At 47.4% G+C, this 22,298-nt stretch overlaps 7 protein-coding genes across 7 annotated transcripts; 3 read left to right on the top strand and 4 right to left on the bottom strand.

Moving 5' to 3' along the window:
* Positions 1 to 3,033: 3,033 nt before the first annotated feature.
* Positions 3,034 to 4,207, top strand: FOBCDRAFT_186849 (uncharacterized protein; the record flags this gene model as incomplete). The annotated part of the gene is made up of 4 exons (XM_054706298.2): positions 3,034 to 3,212; positions 3,264 to 3,487; positions 3,559 to 3,899; positions 3,957 to 4,207. The coding sequence occupies exons 1-4, from the start codon at positions 3,108 to 3,110 to the stop codon at positions 4,205 to 4,207; spliced, it is 921 nt and encodes a 306-aa protein (XP_054562273.1). The 5' UTR covers positions 3,034 to 3,107.
* Positions 4,208 to 4,273: 66 nt separating this feature from the next.
* FOBCDRAFT_186845 (fungal-specific transcription factor domain-containing protein) lies at positions 4,274 to 6,079 on the bottom strand (the record flags this gene model as incomplete). The annotated part of the gene is made up of 2 exons (XM_059608638.1): positions 4,274 to 4,661; positions 4,740 to 6,079. The coding sequence occupies 2 exons, from the start codon at positions 6,077 to 6,079 to the stop codon at positions 4,274 to 4,276; spliced, it is 1,728 nt and encodes a 575-aa protein (XP_059465503.1).
* A 679-nt stretch (positions 6,080 to 6,758) lies between these two features.
* FOBCDRAFT_277446 (glycoside hydrolase superfamily) lies at positions 6,759 to 8,450 on the bottom strand (the record flags this gene model as incomplete). The annotated part of the gene is made up of 1 exon (XM_054706296.1): positions 6,759 to 8,450. The coding sequence occupies one exon, from the start codon at positions 8,448 to 8,450 to the stop codon at positions 6,759 to 6,761; it is 1,692 nt and encodes a 563-aa protein (XP_054562271.1).
* Positions 8,451 to 8,615: 165 nt separating this feature from the next.
* FOBCDRAFT_139077 (uncharacterized protein) lies at positions 8,616 to 9,015 on the top strand (the record flags this gene model as incomplete). Its single annotated transcript, XM_054706295.2, has 2 exons — positions 8,616 to 8,839; positions 8,898 to 9,015. Coding segments are annotated over 2 exons (342 nt in total), but the record flags the coding sequence as incomplete, so codon positions are not given.
* Positions 9,016 to 13,560: 4,545 nt separating this feature from the next.
* Positions 13,561 to 14,941, bottom strand: FOBCDRAFT_204657 (uncharacterized protein; the record flags this gene model as incomplete). Its single annotated transcript, XM_059609135.1, has 3 exons — positions 13,561 to 14,237; positions 14,288 to 14,516; positions 14,576 to 14,941. The coding sequence occupies 3 exons, from the start codon at positions 14,939 to 14,941 to the stop codon at positions 13,561 to 13,563; spliced, it is 1,272 nt and encodes a 423-aa protein (XP_059467677.1).
* A 1,069-nt stretch (positions 14,942 to 16,010) lies between these two features.
* On the bottom strand, positions 16,011 to 16,259 carry FOBCDRAFT_139657 (uncharacterized protein; the record flags this gene model as incomplete). The annotated part of the gene is made up of 1 exon (XM_059608058.1): positions 16,011 to 16,259. A coding segment is annotated over one exon (249 nt), but the record flags the coding sequence as incomplete, so codon positions are not given.
* Positions 16,260 to 17,378: 1,119 nt separating this feature from the next.
* On the top strand, positions 17,379 to 19,349 carry FOBCDRAFT_277442 (heterokaryon incompatibility protein-domain-containing protein; the record flags this gene model as incomplete). Its single annotated transcript, XM_059611541.1, has 3 exons — positions 17,379 to 18,666; positions 18,718 to 19,019; positions 19,098 to 19,349. 3 exons carry the CDS (start codon positions 17,379 to 17,381, stop codon positions 19,347 to 19,349), a joined length of 1,842 nt encoding a protein of 613 aa, XP_059465502.1.
* Positions 19,350 to 22,298: the final 2,949 nt, after the last annotated feature.

The raw sequence follows: 22,298 nt of genomic DNA, 5'->3' as shown, positions 1-22,298 counted from the left end.
ATAATACCAGTCGGCGATCTTGTTAAACTCATCAATAAACCACTGCTTCTGAAGGTCTTTGCCTTTGAAGATAATTCCCGGCTTTAGAAGACGGCCATCTGCAGTGACGGCTTCGATAAAGCTAGTCCAAGTGCGGGACTGCGAGCCTTTGAGGAAGGCCTTCCTCCTGGGATCGCTACTGCCAATTACCAAGGAATCCAAACCTAGATTTGCAATTTATTGGTAAGTCTTGTATCAAAAATGGTCAGTACTCACCAAATCCAGCCATGATACCGCCCTCGTCAACATTAACCGTGTTCTCAGCCTTGATCCAGCCATATTCGCTCTCCCGGATATCAAAGTACCAATTGACGGCCATTGGGGTAAAAGAATTGAACCTTGCAGCTTCCTGGCGTTTTCCTACCTTCGTATCGATCTCTGGACGGCGTTTAATAAACCTGGCTAGCCAGTGTACACCGATAGCCTTTCCCGGCCCTGCTGTCTCAACAGGGCAGCTACGGTGGCACGAACTTGACTGTGGGAAGGAGCATAGCCCAAGGCCTCTTGTCGAAGTATCCATGTAACTAATCTAGCCTCTTGGGATTTGTGTAACAACTGGGCAGGTTGGGTGACCTCGGACTTTGACGGTAGACCTCTTAATCGGTCAGACAGAGTGGTTTGGGGCATTCCATGCTTCTGGGCGGCCTGGTGCTGCGAGAGGTGATTATCTGTAACATCCAGTATAGCTTCAATGACATCATTATCTGTATAAGGCTGTTGAGGCATTTTCAAGGCGATTAAAGGAAGCTGCTATAGATAAAAGTTTGATGAAATTTTGGGGAGGCTGGGTGATGAAGGAGACATTTTGAGAAATTTTACATTAGTGCCATGCGACCAAACTGCTTGTGTAAAATACAAATGAACATTCCAATATGAAACAACATGAAACTCTCAGTAAGGCACAATCTGTTCCATGTAAACAACTTCAATTTTGGCCAAGCACTGTGCAAGTGAAGTTTGACATTTTGTATGGGGAAGTTTTTTTTTCGCTGACTGGTAGGTGGGTATGACCGGCAGGTGGGTACTGCATGGTACTTCGCACGCTGAAGGTATCCATGCACTGTTGAAGTTATACCTGAAGAGAAGAAATTTTGACCTTTTCGTTGTTTAGACGGCCATCAAGCATGCAGTCGAAAATTAGTTATCGGAGCTGCAATCAACACAAGCCAGACAACAAACTCGAAAGCCAACGCAGCACTTGGGCGGGGGCTTATTTAGCGCTCTGCATGGCTGGATTTCCCACGTGACAATGAAAAAGTCGAAGAACAGCGGAAGCTGCTAGACAAGAAAGATCCACTTGCCTCCCCCGTCTGCACAGGAGCTTTCACAAGATCATACGGCCTCCCTTGCGCTCATAAGATCAAGACGCTACAAGACCGAAACCAAGGTCTTCAAATAGATGACTTCCATCGCCAGTGGCATCTCAAACGCAGTGGAACACAGCCTCGGCCAATCCTTGAACCCCATAAAGTTGAGCAAGGAAGCAAGACAACAAAAAATGCACAGTCAAGTACCCAAAGAGAACCGGGCGCGTTTGAACAGTTGACAAAGCGGGCACCACGGACATGTTCAAGGTGCCACATGATAGGCCATTCAAGGACATCGAGGTCATGTCCTCTGCGACAACAAGAGATCTTGCTAGAATCCTCCGCCTCACACCTAGCTGAGCCATTCACCACACCAATGCATGTGCTTGCTGGCTGGTCCCGAGAAGCCGAAGATACATCAGCAAGTCAGATCAGGGCCCAGCCTTCCTCAAGCAGTCATTTCGATGATGTACAGGCCCAAGGCCAGGACCAGGGACAGGATACTATAGTAGTACGAGGTACAACTCCGCAATCACTGCAGACTACCGAGGAATCAGACCTACCTACGCGATCACAGCCAGCGCTGTCACCGTCACCGCCATTGAGGCAATCAGTTCCAGAGTTGCCGTATTACGCACCTGAGGCTATGTATCGACGTTATGCCGCCGCGAGAGCAGCATGGTATGAAAGCCAACCTGCTGGCAGCCTCAAAACCAATCAAGAATACCGCAGGGCAATAGGTCTTCCGCAGCTATATGATAGAGAAATGTATACCTGGTGCCAAGACTACAAACAAATGGGCCAGTACTGCCATTTGCCGCAAGGAGGACGAAGAAAATGAACAAAGGAAGAAATGATGGCCTATATTGACTGGGATTTTGAAGAGGTTAGACGCACCGATGCTCGGGTCAAAAGGCAGCTGGAAAACGACGGCAAGGAAGCTACTAGACGCGGCATGGGGATATTTTGAGGCAAGCCGAAGAGGACATGAGGGCTCAAGAAGCACTTTATTCCTCAATATAATTAACTTAGTTACCTTTATCGTAGTTAACTCATGACTTCACCTAAAGATCTCGTGCCGTCAGCATTATTGTTGGAAAATCCGGGAATCCCCCTTCCCTTCAGGATTGAGACTGTTAGTCTGAAAGTCCTAGATTTAGAGTTCAAAGTCCTAGATGAAATCATCCAGAGATATAAACCCGACAAGAACTCTCATCTCAATAAAAAAACAATCAAGTTCAATGTAATATTTTCCACTCAGCACTACTGCGCAATATAAACAACAATAATTGGTATCAGTTGATGTGTTGGCTAGCCAATCAAATTGCTCTGGGACCCGCTAAAATCTTATCGCGGCGCCCGGGCGCCGTTCCAGTGGGAGCCCAAACAAATCGCGTGCCCACAAAGCGTGATTTCGAAACCCCCCGAATGTGATACAAAACCTGTGGGTCACTGACCGTATTAATACGGCCAGCTACGCTAGGCAGCGCCCCTGGCTCGGGGTAAAATCCTTTCCTTGGCGGGAATGGCCCTCATAGGAAATGGGCGCGCGGTCTTCCATTTTGGGCGACATCGCGCGATGAGTGAAGCGATGCTGTCGGTCACATCACGTCGGTATCACGGCACAGTTGGTGTTTTCTAGGAATAAATCAGGTATTTAAAGGGAATAAGTAGCCCCGTATCAGGTCTTAAATCCTTCATTCCATTTTCAGTTTGCATACATGGTCAATTTCCCTCCATTTCTCCTCGAACCTTACCATAATGGTCACCGTTGCAATCGCTGGAGCCACCGGCCACATTGGCAAGGCTATCTTCGATGTCGTGAAAAAAAGCCAAGCTCACAAAGTCATTGCTCTGTCCCGCAAGGTACTTGCCCTTAGCAGACATTTGAGGGCGGCTTGTTAACATAATCCCTAGGCACCAACCGACCATGACACTCACACTGTTGTCGTGGACTATAATAACATCGACTCGGTGGCTGACATTCTTGAAAGCAATGGAGTTCACACAATAATCTCTGCTATTCTAGTCAAAGATGATGAGTCTGGGGCTTCAGAGATCAATCTCGTCAGGGCTGCTAGCAAATCACGACCGACAAAGCGCTTCGTCGCGAGTGACTACTCAGCTCCCATTCCAGAAGAGTGAGCCCATCTCCATAATTCTACTACCACATCCTGGATGTACTGTGAAGTTCTAAACAATAGCCACTTAGAAAACAATTCGGGCGTATTCTCGCTCGAGCCGGCACAGCCAAGGAGCTGCGCCAAACGGATTTGGAATGGACGTCTATCCGCATCGGGCAGATTTCCGACAGCTTCGGCATCCCGCACATTAAGAGCTACTTGCCTTTTCTCCCCATCAACATCGACGTGGCCAACAAAGCAGCAGCTATTCCAGGCTCGGGAAACGATGTCATTGCTTACACTTACAGTTTCGACATGGCGCGGTTCCTCGTTGCCGCACTGGACCTGCCCAAGTGGGACGAGGATCTGTTCTGCTACAGCGACAAGGTTACGCTCAATGAGGTTGTCAAGTTGGCAGAGAAGATAACAGGTATGTAAAGTCCTGTCGTTATAGTCATCAATGTTATGCTAAGAGACTTCCAAACAGGGTCCAAGTTCGATGTGGCATATGATAGCGTCGAGAAGCTTCAACGGGGAGAAATGACGGAACTCCCAGCGCATGTTGAGTCGTACTCGGTGCTTCCAAAAAAGATCCTCCAGGCGAGCTTTGCCGCCTATAGTTTGTACGCAATCGATGGATTGTATGACTTTCCAAAGGAAAGTACCTTGAACGCAAAGTTTCCCGAGATCAAGACGACGACCATTGAGGACATGTTGAACCTTTGGAAGAGCAAATGAATCGCTCCTAAGCATGCAGAGTGTCTAGATAGATTCAAGATTCTGTTTCGTGCTTTATTCATTAGTTTATATTAGCAGGACCGGCCGGCCTAAAATTTGCAGACAATACTCCAAATCCCACGTCTTGTGACCCGTCTTATCCTGGTTCTCCCACACAGCCTGCATAACCTCGCCAGCCTCACGAAGCGTATTCAACGCTTGTTGGTCGCCAACATCAGCGAGAAGCTCACGAAACTTTTGTTCATCGTCGGCAAGTGCAAGACAGCCAGCCACACAGATGGGCCACGCTAAAGCTCGTAGTTGTGCCCCAGACTTGACTTCGCTCAGAAGCTCCAAGATGGCCGAGACATTTTGTCGAATCGTATCGCTGGCAGGCTGCCACCCTGAGATGGTGGTGGAGAGGTAGATCAGTGCAGCGTGTGCCCATATCTGCGTAATGGCCCCAGAGATGCGGCTGTTTGTTGACTCGGGCCTACAATAGCATGAGCGTAGACAGCTTAGATGATGATGATGATACTGACTCGTTTCAGACGCCGAAGAATTAGCATATGAAGCTGCAAGTCCTTCTTCCAAGCTTTTTGAAATGGGCTTTGCTCGCTCGACCAGCTCAACAACGGATAGCCGACCGCCCCTTCTCATCTCCTTCATCCACACAGAGAGCGATGCAATTTTCCCTACTGCGAGCAAGGCCCAGCTCTGGCAGCCCACAAAAGATGAAACATGTATGGCCACAGATACATCTTGCGCATTATCAGATGTCACGAGATGGGCATGATGGTCCTTCAACAAGGGCTCCCGGCCAACCGACGTGCTCGCTACGATGTCAACGTAGATCAGCACGGCGCTGAAGAAGCGAAAAGCCGCTTGGTCGGTGTTCCATAACGGTCGATCAATGAAACCTGTGACTCTCGATGGCCACGCCATGGTATGCAAAGCGAATGGCAGGCTCTGCTCTGCAGATTCCCCTATGATATTTTGAAACAGAGTTACCGCCGGCTTCAGATGCAAGTCCCAATTTGTCGAATTGCTCAAGAAGGACTCGAATATCAGTAACTGGATAATACTCTCCATCAATCGAGCCTTTTCAATGAGTCCATGCTGCGTAACTCGCTGACTGACCTCGTCGAGTTCCTTATGGATCATCTCGAATGACAAGTCGGCTTGCTGGAGCGTTTGTTCCCAGACGGTCCATTTGCAGAAACTGTGCTTTCCCTGAACGACGTTCTTGAGCCCAATAGTTAAAAAGTACGAGCTCAAGCTCAAGATGGAGTGGAAGACGGCATCGTTTTGCCGTATGAATGTCAGAAGCCACGCGCGACCTGTACCTACCAACGGTGGTTGGTAAAAGGGGAAGAGGAAAGGGAAGACATAATCGAGGTAAATCATGACATAGTCTAGCTCCCAGCCTTTGCTTGATGATGGATCAGAAGGGTTAAACGGCTCGAGGGTGTGCTCCTGGGTCAGGTCCAAGACTGAGACAGTGCTTGAAGCTGAAGCCCCGACGCTACTTGGGATGGGTGAGTGGATGCTGGGAGCCTGTGGTTGGGAGTTGGCCGCGGATGAATTCGTCGTATCAGTTGTATCAGTCGCAGTTTCATAGTCTTGTTGAAGTGTAACAACAAAGGTATTTGATGTCGTCCCTCGCGTCTCTCGTCGAACCCCTGATCTCTTCTTAATTTGTCGCTTCATCGTTTCCGGTATGATCTTTTGTTCAGCTGCGCCATCCATCCAACCAGGTTTCTCTAGGCCATTATGACAGGTAGTCTCCAAAGCAGCGCAACTGCCGCATACGGGGCGGGCTCCGTCGCATTTCTTTCGGCGGAGACGACATGTCCAGCATGTCCCTCCTGATTTTGTGTGGGTCGGAGGCATATGAAATGATTTTTATGATATCGGTCAATGTTTCTGTAGATATGGGCATCTGGCGAGTGATGGATTGGATTGGATTGTATTGGATTTTTGCCTTTCGGTACGAAAGGTCTTCAGGTTCAGGTTCTATTCCTACTCGGTTTTAGCCGCCATTCCAGCCGGGTTTGGCCGACAGCCGAAGCGCCCCGAATATTCATCTGTAGCGCCCCACTTCGCCGACGCTGTTTGGCGTTTGGCCAGCTATCTCCAAATTTCCCGCTTTCCTTCCAAACCTCTGTTGGAAAATCCGGGAATCCCCCTTCCCTTCAGGATTCAAACTGTTAGTCTGAAAGTCCTAGATTTAGAGTTCAAAGTCCTAGATGAAATCATCTAGAGATATAAACCCGAGAAGAACTCTCATCTCAATAATTAACAACCAAGTTTTATAAAAATACATTTTTCACCCAGCACTACTGCGCAATATAAACAACACACTTTCCACATGTACAAGGATAGAAAGAAGATCAACGACTTGCATGCAGAGTGATCAGCAAGAAGACCTTATCTAGTTCCTGGAGACAGGACTATAATTTCATCAGTCCCCGTTATTTTGAACAAGATTATTTGGCGACTGCTTCCACCAGTGTCCAGGATGTTGATAGTATGATCATGACTAATTCCTTAACATCTTTCAGACTATATTCTAGATGCTATATGCTAGACACTCGGCGATACATGTTCTTGACGGGACTGTCACTCGGATGGGGTATCCACCATAATCCGGGGTTTCAGATGGCATCATAGCAACATCTCCATTCATCCGTTCGTCGCCGTTCAGCCTGCGCCCTTCTGACAGTTGACCCTCAGGACTTGCGTTTAGCTCCCTGAATTCTAGAATGCCTGCGTAGGTAGTATCGGGGTTCAGGCTCTCAAACCTGACCTGGAAACCTTCACCGATGAGCAGGAAACGCCCTTGACCGCGATGAATAATAATGCCATAGCCTGGTGTTTTCTTTCCAAAGGTAAAGGAGCGCTCGACGCGAAGGCTGAAGTTGCCCATCGACCGGATCCAGCTATCTCTGGCGGTAAGAGACGGCTCATCAAAAAAGAAGCCAAACATGTCCTCCGGGTGGCTGGCTTGTGCTGTCAGAATGTGGTGGCTCATCTTGGCCAAGAGTCCATATGGCTTTTTAAACTCGTTCTCCACGGCTGCGACCGTGTCGATTCCAAAGGGAGAGCAACCCAGGGCACCGTAAGAGCCATAGGCCAGCCATGCTTGGCGCGAACCTCGTCCATCTGCACGCTGCTCGGGGATAAGAAGCGGCTGGTTCTCATACCGGTACTGCTTACAGACCCATTCGTAATCTTGCAAGTAAACATCGGGCGAGATGAAGTCCAGTGCTGGGGCACAGTACTTCCACAGGTCCAGAGTGTGAGGGCATGGGCTGCCGGATGGGTATTCGCCAGGCTTGGATCCACCAGCGGCCACTATACCGAGCCTGAGGTCTTCGGGAACTCCATCAACGTCGAGAATAGATTCGTCATCGGTATTCAGCCACACATTGGCGAAAAACGGAATGGGGTATTCGTCCTTGCCCGCCTGAGCGACTTTGCCGACATATGCAGCCAGAGCATGAACCATGAACATTTCATCGGCAGTATTGCCCGGGCCGAAGGATTGTTCCCAGGTCTTACTATGTTCAAGATCGACAGTTTCTCTGAACCTGGGCCATCTCTTCTCGAATTCTGGATGCAGCTGCTGCTTGCCCGCCAGATGAGCCAGTAGCTCAAGTGGCACAGGCTGTTGAAAGGCCTTGTCTGCCAATTCACTCCTGTCTCTTGAGTCGCCAAGGACACCGCACTCGTTCTCAACCTGGGTCGTGAGTACTGTGCTATGCGCGGCATCAATTTCTTTGATGTGCCTCATGAGCGTGGAAAAGGCTTTCGCATCGGCCTCCCACGCTGCTCGGCAGAAGGGAGAAATGGTGCCAGTAGCCTTAAGACGCCGGTCATTGTCTAGAATCTGCACTCTTGTAAATCTGATGGGGTTTGACTTGACCCAATTTGGCACATAAGAACTCGTAGCATTCTTATAGCTACCAAACCAGAGCAGCACCAAGTGCAATCCATGTTGACGTGCATCAAGAATAATCTTGTCGAGCTCAGAGAAATCGAATTTGCCCTCTTCAGGCTCGATCGCATCCCAAGAGACGCTGCCCAGTACGGTGTTGAAGTTTGCAGCCTTTAGGTCACTCCATACTGAGCTCATATAATCAGCTGACGACAGGGACGAGTTTTGCAACTCAGCAGGAAGCATAAGAAATGGCTGCCCCTTGACAATCAATTGGGCTGAATTGGCGGTAGGTTGAAGGTGCGGTATGGCAAGGCGGGCCATGTTGACGTCGTTAGATTTGCACTGCTGATAAAGCTTGAGCAAGGAGAAGAGTGTGAGCGATCATATTAGCCTTATTTATTACTCGGCACTTGGCGTTTCCCGGGGAAACTCCACTAGTGCGACTATTGTGACCCAGATGTCGGCCTGGTGGCTAATGGAGCTACTGGTTGGGGTTTTATTGGTGAAATCTCTTCCCAAAGACTACGACCTTATACAGCTGGTTTTGCTGCTGCTTCTACCTGTGTCATTGGAATCCTCTTCGGAGTCCTTAACCCCTACATGCTCAATGCACACCAGTGGAACTGGGGCCTTAAGACCAGTTGGCTCTTCGCCGGTCTAGGTGCACCATTCACCTTGGCTATGTGGTTCCTAATCCCCGAGACATCTGGGTATGTTGATTTGACATTACTTCTAATACCAATAAGTCTGAAGCTGATTTTGTACTAGTCGAACTGTCGCGGAACTCGACGAGCTCTTTGAGCGCAAAATCAAGCCGTATAGGTTCCACAAGACTACAACCACCACCCAGCGCATTGTTGAAGTTAACAAAGCCGACGAGGCGTAAATGGTTGAAGGCTGAAGTGAGAAGGTTTGGCATTTTGGTCTGGTGCTAACATAAACTTCTTAGCCAGACAACAAGCTGCCTCTTTTATTCACGTTATCTTGTATTTATGAGCTTCTGCTGTGGCTGGGCTGCAATCTGAGAGAATTCTCACGCGGGAACAGTTGCAGGAGGCGTTGACACCAGGGATAGGAGGGGCCGGGCGCCGCTATCGTATGCCGCCGGGAACGGGCACGAGGGCGTCGTCAAGGTTCTGCTCGCTACGTTTCGAGCCATCATTCCGTCGGGGGCTGCGGCACAGTTTGGCGGTTGGCGAGGAATCTGGCCATCACGTCCTGAGTAGCAAACGTGAGTGGAGCCGCGGGAGATCCGATTGGACTGGCTGGGCAGTTCCTTAATTTCTCATGTTGGACGACCCTGGTTCGCTTTCAGTAAGCACAAACGACCGAAGTCGGCATAAGTGCAGCCGACAACGACGACAGCCGGTCCAATTGTCGCTTGAAACAGCAGGTGGGTCATGTATGATCGGTTGACAAGATGTGAGCAGTGCCGAGGACTCATGGGTAAGCGGCCCATTCGCAAATCCCGCTCCAGAGAACGCCTAAGTCGACGTACAAAGTAACAGTATATTTCGTAGGTAGCGTTTAGTTTAGTATAGAAGGCTGCTCCGGGCCAACACCAGACAACCCCTTAGACGTGTTCGAGGGGATCAACGAGCGTATATTTATCTAACCCTTTTTGCCTCTCGCGACACCTCGGCTGACATTTCCATCCGATGCCAAGGCTCCACCCCTTTCTAGACTTCCCCAGACTTTGGAGCATCCAAATTTCTGGGCCCATGGGGTAGCTCATCCAGCCGAGGGGTGGAGGACGATTGCGGGGATGCCCCGGAGCTAACGTGCTACCCCGACTCGTGTCATGGCGCTAGACTAGTTTTCAACATTTTTCGCATAGGCTCCGAAAATAATCGAATGAGGCTAACCCAACCGTTCAGAACAATGGAGAGCGCGGAGGCGCCGTATTGGCGCGGCACTACCTGGCAGGGACCGGCGAGGTTCCGCTTCGGTGTTGGTTGTCCCGAAAATGGGCGGCTTGCTGGGGTTCGCATGTTTCCGCGCCCAATAAACAGGTCGTGGCGCCTTTCGTGAAGGGGACTTCGGTGCTAAAAGTTTCCTGTTTCTGACAACCGTACCACAGCGCTGGGTCAGGTAAACTCTGGCTCTGACGTCTTCGGGCTGAGATACCCCGAGACCGGCGCATGGGCCATGGTTGTATCACGAAATGCAGGGTGAAGGACATGATGGCTGGCATTAACCGACTGTCACAATGCACAGCGCTTTGTACCCACTTTGATCGTTGGTGGTTGCAAAGTGTAAAAACTCACCAACGGGGGTTCGTAATTCCACTGGTGCACCACACTTGAGCCGGCAAATGACACAGAGGCACTTCTGCGCTGGTGTTCGTAGACTTTGCAGCTGAGAGACATATCTGATCTCTAAACTCGAGAACAAACCTGACGCCTCTCTTTCGTAAAGCCAAACAAAAGGTGTGTAACCCAGAGGCTCGCAGACTTTGGAATGCAAGCATGCTTCACATCCTGACCCCTCGGAGCAAAATAATGATAAGAGAATGGAAATTTATATCTATCCCTTTGACTGGCGTAAGGCAACACCTCGGTCACGAGCAGGGATTCCAACCAATCATGGAGTCACAAGCTCAAGGTACAGTAAGCCCCGCCTAATTTAAGTGATGCCAGATCCCAACATTTTCCAGAGGTACAAAGAAATACCTGGCATTGCTTACAGCCATACCGGGATTTCCGTATTTCCCCTCTGTTGCCGCTGGTTGCGGATAAAGGTTTTTGCTTCGACTGTGTCTCCCCAAGCCGCATCCCTTTGCAAGCCTTGCAAGCAACAGGATTTTTATTACGGAACCATTCATGTTGCGATGTAGGCGTAAACTCATCCCCAGTCCGAAATCTCTGTCTCGACTGACTACTAGGCTCATACTTTGCAACAAGGTCATTAACAAGACGCTGCCGCCACTCCGCTTGAGGCTTCTCTGGTTTCCACCGTGGGTTTCCTCGTTGCTGCAGAATGAAGCTGTTGATCACGGCTATTTCTAGTAGGAAGTCCCAAGCTAGGGCCCTCCAGCCGCCTCGACGAACACGGCGATCAGGGCCCCAGTAGGCTCGCATTTCATCGCCTCGATCCACGGCATTCATTTCGTCATTGTAAGTAGCAGCAATAGACGGAATTGAAACCACTTTGACTAGCTCCTTACCGAAAAACTCCTGCATTGGCCGTACTGCAGGTTGGTCTATTGTTGGTCATTTCCTTATACGGTCAATCCGTTCATTGCCTGTAAATGCGGTAGATAAAAACAACACAAGGGCATTATCTTTCCAAGCAATCTGGTTGACCTATCCAAAGTCGAATCAGTAAGGCTCATCTGTAAAAATTTATCTCGTTAACTAACTAGGTTATCGGCTGTTAGGATTGCTTTAAGGCAGTTAAAAGGTATACTACTAGCAGCAGTATTATTACCAGCTTTAAGCTTAACAAGCAGCCTATAAAGACTACAGTTCCGGCAGGCTGTGCCTATAGCTCCATGCCTAAGCTGATATAGCCGACGGAATAGGTTGGAAGAAGAGAATAGGTTATCGAGAAACACATGGTATCTGGCTTCCGGCAGCAGATTCACTAGGGCAACAACTACAGCTTAGGTCAGGTTTAGGTAAACAGTACTCTATTGCTCTCAAAGCCGCCATTGCTGCCGTTAGCGACGTAGTTATAAAGGCAGTCGCCGGTAGGTATATCTGATACCTGCAGGCCCGAACTTCCGGCCCGGCCTGTGCCAAAGCCACCGCAAGAAATAACTGCGTTGAGCTACAGCCTAGACTTTAAAGCCTGTAGGAATAGGTTTAGATGGGACAGTTATCATCTCTAAGGATCTTCCTAGGAAGCAGACCATACACTCATCTATAGCAATAGCTATGCCTGGTTTAAAGAAAGTAATGGATATATATTATATGTAGTTAGACCAGTTATCCACCCGGCTGAATGTCTGGCTGTAGAAGCTATCCCTGGTAGCTATGAATATTATTGTGTGGTTAAAGAGACGTAGAACTCGTAATAATAGCTAAAATCGGCAAAGAGACATCTACTTTACCATTAGATAACTTGGCTATTGCTTCCCTAGCTGTGATGTTCTCTAGTAGTCTTCTATTTGGGGTTCCTTATGTATTCGCATATAAATCAAGATCGCAATCCATATGAAGATTTCTACAATAGAGGTTAGCTTCTAATCGAGAACCCGCGACTGTGGCTATTATCCATTACTGCAGCTATTTGTAAGCATCTTAAGCCAATCACTAGCCTAGCTATTCATATAGCAAACCCAGCTCTCTACTAGCCAAATAGGGAGAAACTGCTAGAATAGTAGCAGTGGCTCTGGGGGTAAAGCCTCTATCCGAAAGGACCGATCTAGGAGATAAACGGGCTCAAAGCTATAGCCACGGTCAGGAACTAGGTGATTAACTGGCCGGCATGTGTTATCCGTCGGCTGCTCACGGCGGCTATCGTCGACTCGAATGAAGCTATTATCATCATACATGTTGGCTGCTTGGCTAGAGAGTTGTTCGATATCTATAACAGCTCATTGAATGGATTATATGACGATTTCAGCGTGGTCGGTTTCGCTGACGCTTGAAGTCACTACCATGTACTCCTGGTTGCGCGGGGGCCGTGTGGGGCTCAGTACAGAGGTGTTGCCTTTCGCCAGTCAAAGGGATACATACATACATACATACATCTATACTTGAGCGACATGATCGCCTGCATGCTCTTGGCTTTATTCTTGAATTGTAAGTAAATGGCTGATAGAGATACTTTGATCTAGGGCAGGATAAATAAAAGACAGGTTTTTCTGATACTACTATATAATTAATTAGCTAGAATTATTTCATTAGGTGTATGGCTTTACTATGTACTCTGATGACTGTACAACTTTTACATTTTAACTGATCGGCTCGCCTATCGACCACGGTAGGTTTGACCATTGGCATGCGACACGGCAAGCGTGGGTAAGCTGACTAATGAAGTGTACTACTCCATAATAGGAAATGTAGCGCTTGATCGAGAGTCCAATCTTCGCAATATTGCATGACATGTTACAACTGCAATATTAATCAAAACTGAATAAAACCTGGCTTGGAATGCTAATTCGAGCCCTAGAAAAGAGATCGTAATTTAATTTGGCTGAAAAATGTGCTGGCGGCTTTGAACCCCAAGTCGAATTTGCCCACTGGATTTATTATTAAACCATCTGATCTGTCGTGACAGGGGTGCGGGGCGCGCATAGGCCATGATTTTGTGTATCAGGACCCAATATCAAAGGGCACGGACTATCAAATCTTATATCAGGGCCTGATACGCGGGGTAATTGGTACAGTAGTAGGATAGGATAGGCTTCTCATTTCATTTGAATTAATCTGCCTAATATTTACTAAGAATCTTTGTACTGTCATATTCCGGCACCTATCGGGTTTTAAAGGATTACGCATTCTTCAGGACAATAACCACCCTCCTGGGTCTTGTACTGTTCCTCAACCAAGTGCATGTATGTTTCCTTTTTATTCTTACCTTCCACTTCCTTCTTTACATCCTGAATTCGTTTGACGAACTGTTCAGCCTTCTGGTATTCAATCAGTCGTTCATGGATGTTCTGCGTATTGCGCATGACTAGTGTTTGAAGCTCTTGTTGTAAGAGCCGAGCCGTGAATAACGGGAGAGCGTGCTCATCATGAATACCCTGAAGCTCGATACGATCGATTACTTGTTGCAGGTGATAGGATGCTAAGAGAGCTGCACGTTGGTGCCCATTTAGCATATCAATTGCCCAATCTTCAACTTCCATAATTGTTTCTTCTGCTTCTCGGCCCTGTCTAGCTTTCTCTAAAAGCTCATTCTTGCTAGGAAGCCCCACCAAGATAGTACTGAGAAGAAGAGATCCAAGCGCAGCAGTAAGAGGCGATAAAGACAAAACGTGAAGTATAGGAGAGATAACAGCGAGTAAGAGCTTTGCAAGAGATAAGGCCGCCTCTGAGGCAAGGCCAGCCCCCGTCTCTTTCTCCAATAGCCCTGTACTGTTTTGGAACATATTCATGGCCTCGGCTATGCTTTGAGCTTCATCGGTAGCTTCCAAAACATCAACAGTATACGGCGCTAGACAACCGATCAGCTTATGAATAAACTTACTTTAGGTAATGTCTTACCACTGTACTGCTTAACTTCAAGCAAGTCTTTCGAACGATCCAATGCGGGACTATAGTTGAATGAAGTGGTAGCATCAAAAGCTGCTTTACTTATATGTGCCGACAATTCGAGCCATTCCAAATCGTTTTCGCCGCAGAACTGACATATGTTTCTGTGGTTGCGTTCGGTTATACGGCAGACTTCATGCGGTGCTGGTAGACCTAGCTTCCCAGAGTCTTCTGGAACAATCTATGCATACATAGAATAGCATCAGCACCTTGGTACAACTTCAAAGCAAGTCAGCTTACCAATCCAACGTAAGGAACCTCTCGTCCTTCGATCCAGGTATAGAATTTGTAACGTAGAAGTAATGTTTGAAACCTGGTATTAAGCTCCTTGCTATAGTCTGAGCCTGGACTTAAACTTGTTAGGTATGAATTGTCTGGTTGGAAAGTAAATGCGCGAGCTATCCTGCTAGCAAATACTCCACAACTGGCATGTTGTGAGCCATTGTGGGGTACCGCGATGAAGAATATTGAATCGGTGAAAGCTGAAATCATGGGGTATGCTTGATATTCTCTGGATGCGATTGCCAATGCCTCTTTGACAATAATACCGCCAAGACTATGGGCAAGGGTCGGACGAACTACACTGCATATCCACGTGGACCACATATAAGTGGCCCATCTCTATTACATCCACTTGTCGGCGCTCAGATTACGTAATAATCCACTACACTTTGACCTGAAAGTGGATGTAATGGAGTGGATTTAGGTGGATTTAGATACAGTGAGATATTCCCTGACCGTGTACAGTTCACAGTACGTATTTTTGTATATAATCGCCTATTAAATCGAGGTACCTGGACCCAAGTTAGTCGAGGTCGATCACCCCTACAGCTAATCTTCTAACAACATTATACGAGAAACTACCCTCGGTTTTTCAACCCCTTCGAGAAGAACAGCCGTGTGCCAAACTCACTACCAGCCCACGCAGCAGCTATTGTTGGTGACGAGTACCAAGCGTGGCAGACAGATCGTGACGCCAGCGACGGCAACGTTCGTGATCCAACTGGTTACTGGATCACTAAGCAAAGCAGGTATCCTCGGTTATCCAGGATGGCCTTGGACTTCCTGACGATTCAGCCGATGTCAGCGGAGTGTGAGAGGTTATTTTCAGCTGCTGGCAAGATGGTCTCGGGGTTGCGTACGAACCTGGATGCTGAGATCATCGCCATATGTCAGGTCTTACGCTCTTGGTACCGTGCTGGACTTATCAAGGATCTGGATCCATTGCTTAAATCACACCTTGAAAGTAAGCATGATGCCGGTTGTGGGACTCTAAGCGACGGCGAGCTGGCGCTTGCTGAGACAAAATGGCTATTGGAGGGCGAGGATAGCGTCAGCGAGGTTGACGATACATCACAGCAGCAACAGGCTGAAGAGTTAGTGTCAACCTCTGAAAGTGAGGCTGAATAGGCACCCACGAGGTTGGAATAGCCTCAAAATTCCACTTATAAATCCACTTATAAATCCACGTGTGTACATCCATTCCACTCCGGTCGAATATGTGTTACATCCACTATGTAATTGCCTAAAAAATCGTACATCCACTCTACTTGGTCCAAAGTGGAGTGGATGTAGTGGTTCCGACCCTTGACTATGGGTAATCCACATGATAGGTCTCAATGGGTCCGGCTACAAACAAATAAGAGTCATTAGCGGATCATTCAAATTGTAAGCTTCAGAAGAGCGTCACCTCTCGTTTTAGTTTCAGGCATTGTAGCAGATTCCTTGCTTGTCCAGTCACTCCAGGAATTGACGAGCCAAATACAATATTTGCATTGTATTGATAAGCCAATATTCTAGCGTTAGGTGTTGTCTTCGGTAGGAGAGTTCGAACGCAGTTTGTTCCTGTTGTCTTGTGTGTCCATACATCCTCTTCATGGCTTTCATTACCCAGAGGGTTCAGCCCATGAACGACTACAATACTGGACAGCAATCAATCGTCAGCACCAATAAGGGAAGGTCACTGGGGCAAGTCCTTACTCTATTGTTGCCGCCGGACTGAGAGGAGTATAGATTGGGATAAGCACGTTATCAGCCGGCATGATGGAGCTCATGAATTGACCTTCAGATACAATATGATTTCGAGATGATCGACTCGTCTTTTTAGTGGTCTTTAGGTTTTTCTTCCCTGCTTGTCACTATTGAATGCTGGGGTTGGGCTCGAAGCGAATGTGCAATTCATGCCCAACTCATTCACGTGTAAGCAAGGCCCAATCAAAATTTCAAAGCTCCCCCCTTGGTCAGTGACTTTCAGATATTCAATTCTACCCCCCAGTCAAAAATGTCAAGAATCAAGTCTACCCCGTGTAATGTGGGGCAAAACAAATCAATTCTAGTAGAATTGATTTTGGTATGTAGGACTCGGGATCTAAAACTTCGGGCAAAGAGTCAGGCTAAGTGTTAGGCGTAATTAGGCGCACTTAGGCAGAGTTAGGCAAAAGATGAAACGCTGAGGCAGAATAGGGCAAAGTGAGGCGAGCTTAGGCAAACTTAGCCACGATGGAGCAGAATTGGACAAAACCAGGCAGTGCATTGGGCAATGGTGTTGTCCTGAGGGGTGGCTTGCAGTAATCGCTGACGTCCTGGACAATCAGCCCCAGCATCAGCCACAAAATCTACCTTAAAACGCAGCTCAGAAGATGCCTTGGAATACGCCTTAGAGTCAGATTCAAAATCTGCCCGCGTACTGCGCGATTGTCCTTGCCTCGTTTTTGGTGATAAAACGACCCTCCTCGTGTTGCTTGAAAAGTGAATCCTTACAAGATATTGGATCCGGACGGCGAGATGTTATCGGAGCCTGACAGCTCATGGTGTGTATGGATCAACGGATCATCATGGTCGGCCACTCTGTGGTACGAAATAACCATAGAAACCAGGCCAAGTCGCAAGCTGGCCTCAGACCATACATAACAGGACGTCCGCGATGCCGACTGCAAGCAGGTCATATGTATACTTCAGCATTATCCTGCATGAATATTCCATCAATCCTAATTTTTCACAAGGTTAATTTTCATATCTTGCCATTCCATCTTCTGATATGCCAATGTACAAAGATCATCCACTGCTAGCTTCGGACTCTCTCCGACTCATCACTCTCCACCCTAGTGGAAGCGAAGCCGCTATCGAGGCAAGTGTGAAGACTGTTGATCTTTCACTGAAGCCAACATTTTTCGCTCTTTCATACACATGGGGGAACCCAGTTCATGAGCGACATCCTTACTACCGAGAGTACGATGCTGTCAAATACCACATTTCATGTGATGGAGAAATTGTCATCGTTCAACAGAATCTCTACGAAGCCCTGTGGCAGCTACGTGAGGAGCAGATATATTCGCCCCTCTGGATTGATGCTATCTGCATCAATCAAAATGATGACAAAGAACGAAATCATCAGCTTTCACTAATGCCGCGCATATATTGCGACGCCTCGTGGGTCATTATCTGGCTTGGAAGGGACGATGCGAGTACTTGCGACGCTGTCCAGTATCTGGATAGTTTTCAGCATGATCTCGTAATGGGATCTATGGTGAACCACCAGGATCTCGCCAAGTTACTCCGTTCCATTCCCAGTCGGCAGAAACAAGCTCTAAATCTCCTGTTCCGAAGGAGATGGTTCACTAGAGTCTGGACTCTGCAAGAAGTTCTGTTGCCAACGAGAACAAGATGTCTCTGTGGACCTTACCAACTCGATATAGAAGCCGCTTGTTTGCTCGCCGCTCTCTCTCTCAGAGTCATTTCCAGCGACCGAGCAACGGCAGGCCTATTTGAAGACCTCGATGAGCTTCTTATCAGCCAGCTAGGAAGTGCGTCGTGTGTTATTGCTTGGCATGGTACGACCGGACCTGCAGGAGGCTTTGGCTCTAGAGCTCTTCTCAGGTACCCGGAGATTGATTATAAGATGGAAATCCCACGAACTGTCAAATGGCTGGTAGCCCTTGAGCTTTTCGTGCACGAAGCACGGCATCGAAATTGCAGCAAACTTGAGGACAAAATCCTCGCTCCCCTGGCTTTCGCTCTACATGAGCAATTCGCCCCAGAGACTTCGGACTATATACCGTTGAGGAGAAGTGTCCAAAGGATCATTGACTGTCAAATTCCAGTTACGGAACTGTATCTCAAGTTTACACGGTTCATGATTGATTCAATGGCGAATCTCGACATTCTATCTCGGGCTCATAGAGATTTTCCGCTCAACGACGCCACTGAGGAATTAGACTTGCCATCTTGGGTGCCGCGTTTCCATGAGGCCGGGAGGACGTCACTCATAGATGATATTCTCTTCAGCCAATATAATGCTGCGGCCCACCTTGGGCCATATGAGGCAATTAAGCGTAAGCGATGGACCCTGGATTGATCGCCGCAAATTATTAAACCGTGTACAGCATCAGCCGAGATATCGGAGTTATCAGTGCGAGCCATTTTTTTTGCCCGAATTGTCCAGATATCGAACTATTCTGCGCCTGCTAATTCGCCAACTGAGTGGCTTACCTATGTGCACAAATCCGAGCGATTTAAGCAGGAGGTTGCCTCTAGCAATTGCGGTGATCTTGCACACGCGGTTACCCGGGCCCTCGGAGATCGACTGAACGAGCTCATAAAACGTAACGCAGAAGCGCAGAAGCGGAGAGACGAGTACCTGAGATCTATCAGCAGCGTCGTTGGCTTAATCCAAGCGAAGACTCCGGTAGGTGTAGAGGCGGCCCGTGCTGTTCTGAATTCTTATGGGGTCGTTATCCGAGAAGGACTAACATCGAGTCAACAGGTCTCGCGTAGAAACATACGGAAGCTGTTTCGATTCGACATACGTGGCCAGCGCTTAATCGGTGTTGCTCCTGTTGCTTCCCAGGAATCGGACCATCTCTGTATTCTGCAAGGGGCGAAGGTTCCATTCGTTATTCGTGAGACCCTGGTGGCAGGTAGATACATGTTAGTCGGAGAAGTATTCGCGGAGAATTTCATGCATGGAGAACTGAGATGCCTCAACTTCTCTGACAAGGTAATTATTCTTGTGTAATACATGTTAGATTCTAGTGACCGATTGAGAGGCAATCTAGTTTTCCTATTCTCGGCGCCGAATTCCTGAATGAATCATCTTGGGAAACGAATGACACTAAACGCCATTGGTAAATGAGTACTCAAACCTCTTATTTATGATCCCAAAGGACTACTAAGATCTCTAAGGAAGCAGGATTAATAACTTGACATTCTCTGGGTGGATTTTGCTCCCTCCTGGATGGTGAGTACATTAAAGACAGCATCGATTCCTAAATGTAACATGAGAATTTTCCGACTGAGTAAACCTTAGTCGTAGGTTTATGTTGGTAGATAGCATAAGGCGTCGGGCTTAGCAGTAGTGAGTGTTACGTCTGGTGATAGACAACAGAGCGGGTGAGGCTTAATGTGGTAACCGAGTTGTATTGAAAGCTGAGGTGCTAATCTACATGCAATACCTTCTGTCCACGGCAGAGGATCGGCCGCCGGATGCTCTAGCGGCGGCATCCCTTTACTTCTGGGATTGACCCAATCATGAAACTTGGCACCGTGCTCTTGCATCGCCTGAACTTGTCGAATCTTGTAACTGCAATGTCGACATTTGAGCACGTCAAGCTTGGGTGGGGCGAGGCAAGGGATGGGCTCGGTTGTTGGTGGTGGATACTGTAATTGAGATAGCTCGACCCGACTTTGTAGCACATTCGGTATCACTTTGGTATCTTCCACCAGTCTGCGCCGGGTCCCTGGGTCTATTCCAGGATGCTTTTTGGCAAGATGTCTGACAACTTCGCTAGCCAAGCATGTATATTGGCACTTCTGACAAACAAGAATCCGATATTGAGAAAGAAGCATAAACGGGTATAACGTGTTTGATAAGCGGGTGAGCCAGATAAGCAGGTGAGCCAAAAATCCCTCACCTTACATTATCACCATTTAATTCAATATTTATCAACAATCCAATATGTCACAGCCTTTATATGAGGCTAGAATCCTTCTTGCCCTTCAGGCCCTTCAAAATGAGCCAAAATTAAGTATCCAAAAGGCGGCAACTGTTGAACAGGTGCTGGGGCCTCACGTGCAAGCAGGGATACTTTAAGATTACAGCCGAAATGGCAAAACCTCTAAGGGGTAGATTTCAACAGAACACAACATGAATACACCAATTCACATCAATGAGCCGAATACACGTATGATTTTATTTCTATCTTTTTTTTTTCTAGCTTAAGGATGCCAAAACACTACAGGGTAGGTTGTTATGAAAGAGAATCAACGGCTATACTAAACTGGGAGCGCTAGCCATGTTAGGAAATGTAACGCTTCACTGATGAAGTACACTATTCTATAATAGGAAATGTAACGCTTGATCGTGAGCCCCTCTATGGCAACATACCATGACATGCCGCGACAGCAATATTAATCCAAAAATAATAAAACTTTGTCTTTTGTAATCTCTAGACCAGGAAATTATATTTCAGAGCGAAGTTCAAGTAGATTATTGGGGGCAGCGTTGAAAACCTAAGCTGCAATTGCCTACTGGATTATAATCTGAGACTTTTGTCTATACTTGAGCAGTTATAAACTACACTAAGCGCGTATTATATAGTAGTTTAATGAGATTAAAAAAAACATAACGTGTACACGGATAACCCAGCAACGTGCACGGGCCAGATTTGTTGTATTTCGTCGAATTACCACCACGACTGCGCACAGTAGAGTTCCTCATGTACTACGGCAGTAAGGTAGAACGTGGTAGGAATGGAATAAAAGTGGGAAGTGGGAAGCACGAGTGTGCACGGATAAAAAGGAGGTAAACGACAGGTCAGTTTTATTGAACTTAATTACCATATTAATGTACACAGACAAAAAGTATAGAAGCTATAGGCGATTTTACGACAAAATGATGGGGAAATTTGTAGTCGCCTGGGTTGACACGGATAAAAATTAGACAATGCGGCGGAATTTAGTTCAACCTTTGTACAATGTACAGTAGGCCTCCTGGTAGTCTGTTTTGCATTGGGGTAGAGGACCTTGGAGGGATCATCAACTGACTCATCATGACGATATGCAGTGAAGCCAAGTGTGAAACCTGAAAATCAGGCCTCACGAACACGGGTATTGATGGAGGTGAATCGTGATTGAGAAAGAATACTGTATCACAGATATTGCGAGGATACAGAAGCCTAGCTGTTCAATAAGTAATAATATATTAAATGCAACGTTCAAGAATATGTTTTAAATTGGGAGTCAATTTCCGGTCATCGTTGTTTAAGTTTACTGACTATCCTTCCACAGGCTCTATAGCTGAACTACAATTATTCAACCAACTAACTATTAATGATTAAATTAACCATGAAATGATGTTAATTTAAGACGCCGTTGTGATAGAAGCTGGTCAAGGTTAATACTTATGTTATGTTATGTTATGTATATTTTTCGTCCGGGGGGCCATAGGCCCCGAAAAGTCCCCTACTGGGGCACAGGACGTGCTGGGCTAGAGGAATCGGAATCTATCTACACGCTAGTTACAGAAATGCTATTGGCCATAAAGGATTAGTCATTCGCGACGCGAAATTAGTCTTCCCCGTGGCATCCAATTTCTGTAAACGGGTCAGTAGACCGCACTCTATCCAGCATATCATTGGCACAAATGGCGCATCCTATCGAGCCTGTTACCCGTCAGCGGGATGACAAGGCGCAGCTGGCATATGGCAGCCGCTTTCGGTGGCGCCCTTCATCTGGCCGTGAGCATATAAGAGAGGAAGAAAAGGTAACAAAAGAGATGTGTGGAAGATAGAGAGGGAAGGAGAGTTGCGAGTGCTTCTCAGGTCATCGTCGCCTAATAACGAGGGCAAATCTTTCCAAAGAACGCGCTGTCCTTGGACAGGTCGATGAATTTGCTGAAGTCTCTTCCTATTGCAAGGTTCACTGCCGTATTCGGAGAGGGTGCAAGCCTCATCCGATGACGCAGCGG

The sequence above is a fragment of the Fusarium oxysporum genome, chromosome VII (assembly GCF_013085055.1).
Source record: "Fusarium oxysporum Fo47 chromosome VII, complete sequence".
In the NCBI taxonomy this organism is placed as follows: domain Eukaryota; kingdom Fungi; phylum Ascomycota; class Sordariomycetes; order Hypocreales; family Nectriaceae; genus Fusarium; species Fusarium oxysporum.
This window is presented reverse-complemented; position numbering and strand designations above follow the sequence as displayed.